The sequence below is a fragment of the Podarcis erhardii genome, assembly GCF_964252035.2.
Source record: "Podarcis erhardii genome assembly, chromosome: 1".
In the NCBI taxonomy this organism is placed as follows: domain Eukaryota; kingdom Metazoa; phylum Chordata; class Lepidosauria; order Squamata; family Lacertidae; genus Podarcis; species Podarcis erhardii.
The window spans coordinates 133,109,934-133,112,335 of record NC_138497.1 but is presented as its reverse complement, the minus strand read 5'-3'; the positions used below and the strand labels follow the sequence as shown (position 1 = coordinate 133,112,335).

The 2,402-nt window shown below is 56.0% G+C and overlaps 1 protein-coding gene across 1 annotated transcript; it reads right to left on the bottom strand.

Annotated features, from left to right (window-relative positions):
- Window positions 1–238: 238 nt before the first annotated feature.
- On the bottom strand, window positions 239–2,031 carry ARL4C (ARF like GTPase 4C). The gene has a single exon (XM_081880010.1). The coding sequence runs from the start codon at window positions 1,981–1,983 to the stop codon at window positions 1,402–1,404; it is 582 nt and encodes a 193-aa protein (XP_081736136.1). The 5' UTR covers window positions 1,984–2,031; the 3' UTR covers window positions 239–1,401.
- Window positions 2,032–2,402: the final 371 nt, after the last annotated feature.

The window sequence follows — 2,402 nt, the reverse complement described above, 5'->3', positions numbered from 1 at the left end:
AGAATTCCACCCATGGAGGGGAATTGTCAGGGCAGTTCTCTCGCTTACACAAAATATTTGTTCTCTTCAGAATATCCACTTGGTACTGATTCCTTCTTTGTACTTCATCAGCTTAGTCAAAGTGTCTTTGGGCCTCCTCCCACAACCCATTGCTTCTCATTGCTGCAGTGAGCTGGGCCTCTGGTTCATGAAAATCACCAGAATGATGCACTAATAGATTGAAAGGCCAGTCAGAGTATTTAAGTCTGATTGGATTTAGTGAAGAAGGGGTGGGGTGTCTGCAGTCAAATGTTACAGTAAGAAAGTATGATTGAGAAAATGTTTTCCTGGTTATTGCTACAGTGTATAGACTGGTTATGAAAAGATAATAAAATCTGTTAGCATAATGCTTAGAACACAGCAGCAGGCAGCAGCCGCAGGTCACCAAGGATCCAGGCAGCTCAAGATTTTACAATTCAAGTGCATCAACACACAATCAACATACAGAATTCTCTTTTAACACAGCAGTACATGGGTGTTGCGTTCTGAACGAAGCCTAAAGGGCTGTCCTCCTTGCCCCCCACCCCGCCCCCCCGCCCCGCTTTCAGGCACTGCTGCACACCCTCACACCCAACTGAAATGGCAGGGACACTTTTCTGGGAACACACGTCAATCCAGGAAGTAGCACCGCATCATGTGGACTGTGGTAATAAGAACCGGACACAATGCCAGACCATAAATACCTTGGAGATGTCTATCTTAAGACTGAAAACAGTTTCCACAAAGGCTGGCTTCAATGAGCCATTGAAGCAATATACACTGAAGATGTACTTTTTTCATCTGCATCAGTTTTTTCCCTCCCGACCACAGCATCTTTCCCCTATCAAGCAATATTTCTTAAGTCTAGTTCTTCATGCACACATCACCTTGGGCTTCTACTGAGATCCTGAGATGGCAGCACAAACTTTAATCCAGATGAAACAGGGTCCTGCCCTGCCCTAATCCAGCCTTCTGGCTTTCATCTCCCGAAGTCCTTTCTCCCATTACATAGATCCATATCTAGTTAAAAAGACACCTTCCAGAGGAATTTCCACAAGGGGATGCCTTGTGTAGGTTAGTCCACAGGGACGGAAGCAGCTGGTAAAACCATGTGGTCCTCGCCTGTATTCTAGTCCTGCTAGAATGGGAAAACTCAGGCGAGGCTCCCTCCTCTGCCTGGGGCTCATGGCGGCTTCGCAGCGGGAGGGGGAAGCGGACATGCGCAGATCTGACCTGCATCCCAACACGAAAACGATACCCTGCCTCTTAACGGGGAAGCAACGGAAGGGGTCTGGGGCAGCATGGAGAGGTGGATGGGCCCAGGCATTCATCCGGTGCTCCGTAAGGGACGTGTCACCGCAGCTTCCTTCCGGGCTCTCTGGTCTACCGTTGCTTTTTCTTCTGCTTGAGGGACTTTCTGCGCTTGAGGATCATCTCGTAGAGTTTGTCCATGCCCTCGGTGAGCCCCTCGCCGATGATGGCGCAGGCGGGCTGGACGTGGTAGGTGGTGGCCGGGGTCAGCTCGTGCAGAGCCAGCTGCTTCTCGATCTCCGCCACCGGCAGCGACTTGGGCAGGTCCTGCTTGTTGGCGATCACCAGCAAGGGGGTGCCTTGGTTCTCGGCGAACTTGGTGACTTTGTGCAGCTCCGTCTTGGCTTCCTCCAGCCGGTCCACGTCCACCGAGTCCACCACGTAGATGATGCCGTCGGTGCAGCGGCTGTAGGACTTCCAGAGCGGGCGCAGCTTCTCCTGGCCGCCCACGTCCCAGAAGTGGCAGCTGATGCCCTTGGCCGAGCCGTTGCTCAGCTTGATCTTCTCCGTGTTGAAGCCGATGGTGGGCACCGTGTTGACGAACTCGTTGAATTTGAGCCGGTACAGCACCGTGGTTTTGCCCGCCGAGTCCAAGCCCAGCATGACGATGTGCAGCGACTGGAAGGCGGAGATGTTGGAGGAGATGTTCCCCATGGCGCCGCGGAGGGACCCAGCGCCGGATCGCCGAGGAAAGATCTGGCGCCCTGAGGATCTGGCGGGGAGGCGAGCCTGGCCTCGCTCCGGCGGCGCCTTCTCACCCCGAGCGGCGGCCGCCGGCGGCGCTCATGACTCCGCAGCCCTGCCGAGCGCCGAACAAAGGCGGCTCGCCGGCGAGACCTTCCACCCGCGAGGAAGGCGGGGAGACTGGCGGCTCAGCTGCGCCTCCCGGCCCATTCATTCATTTTTCAGGCGGGAAGCAGCGGCGGCGGCGGCGGCGCCCTCCTCCTCCTCTTCCTTCCTCCGGGGTTCTGCCCCCCTTCCCCGCTCCGCTTCCCCGACCAGGCGCCCGGGAGGAAGCCCCGACCGCGCGCGCTCCCAGCGGCTCCTTGCCAGCCTCCAGCCCCGCAACTGCA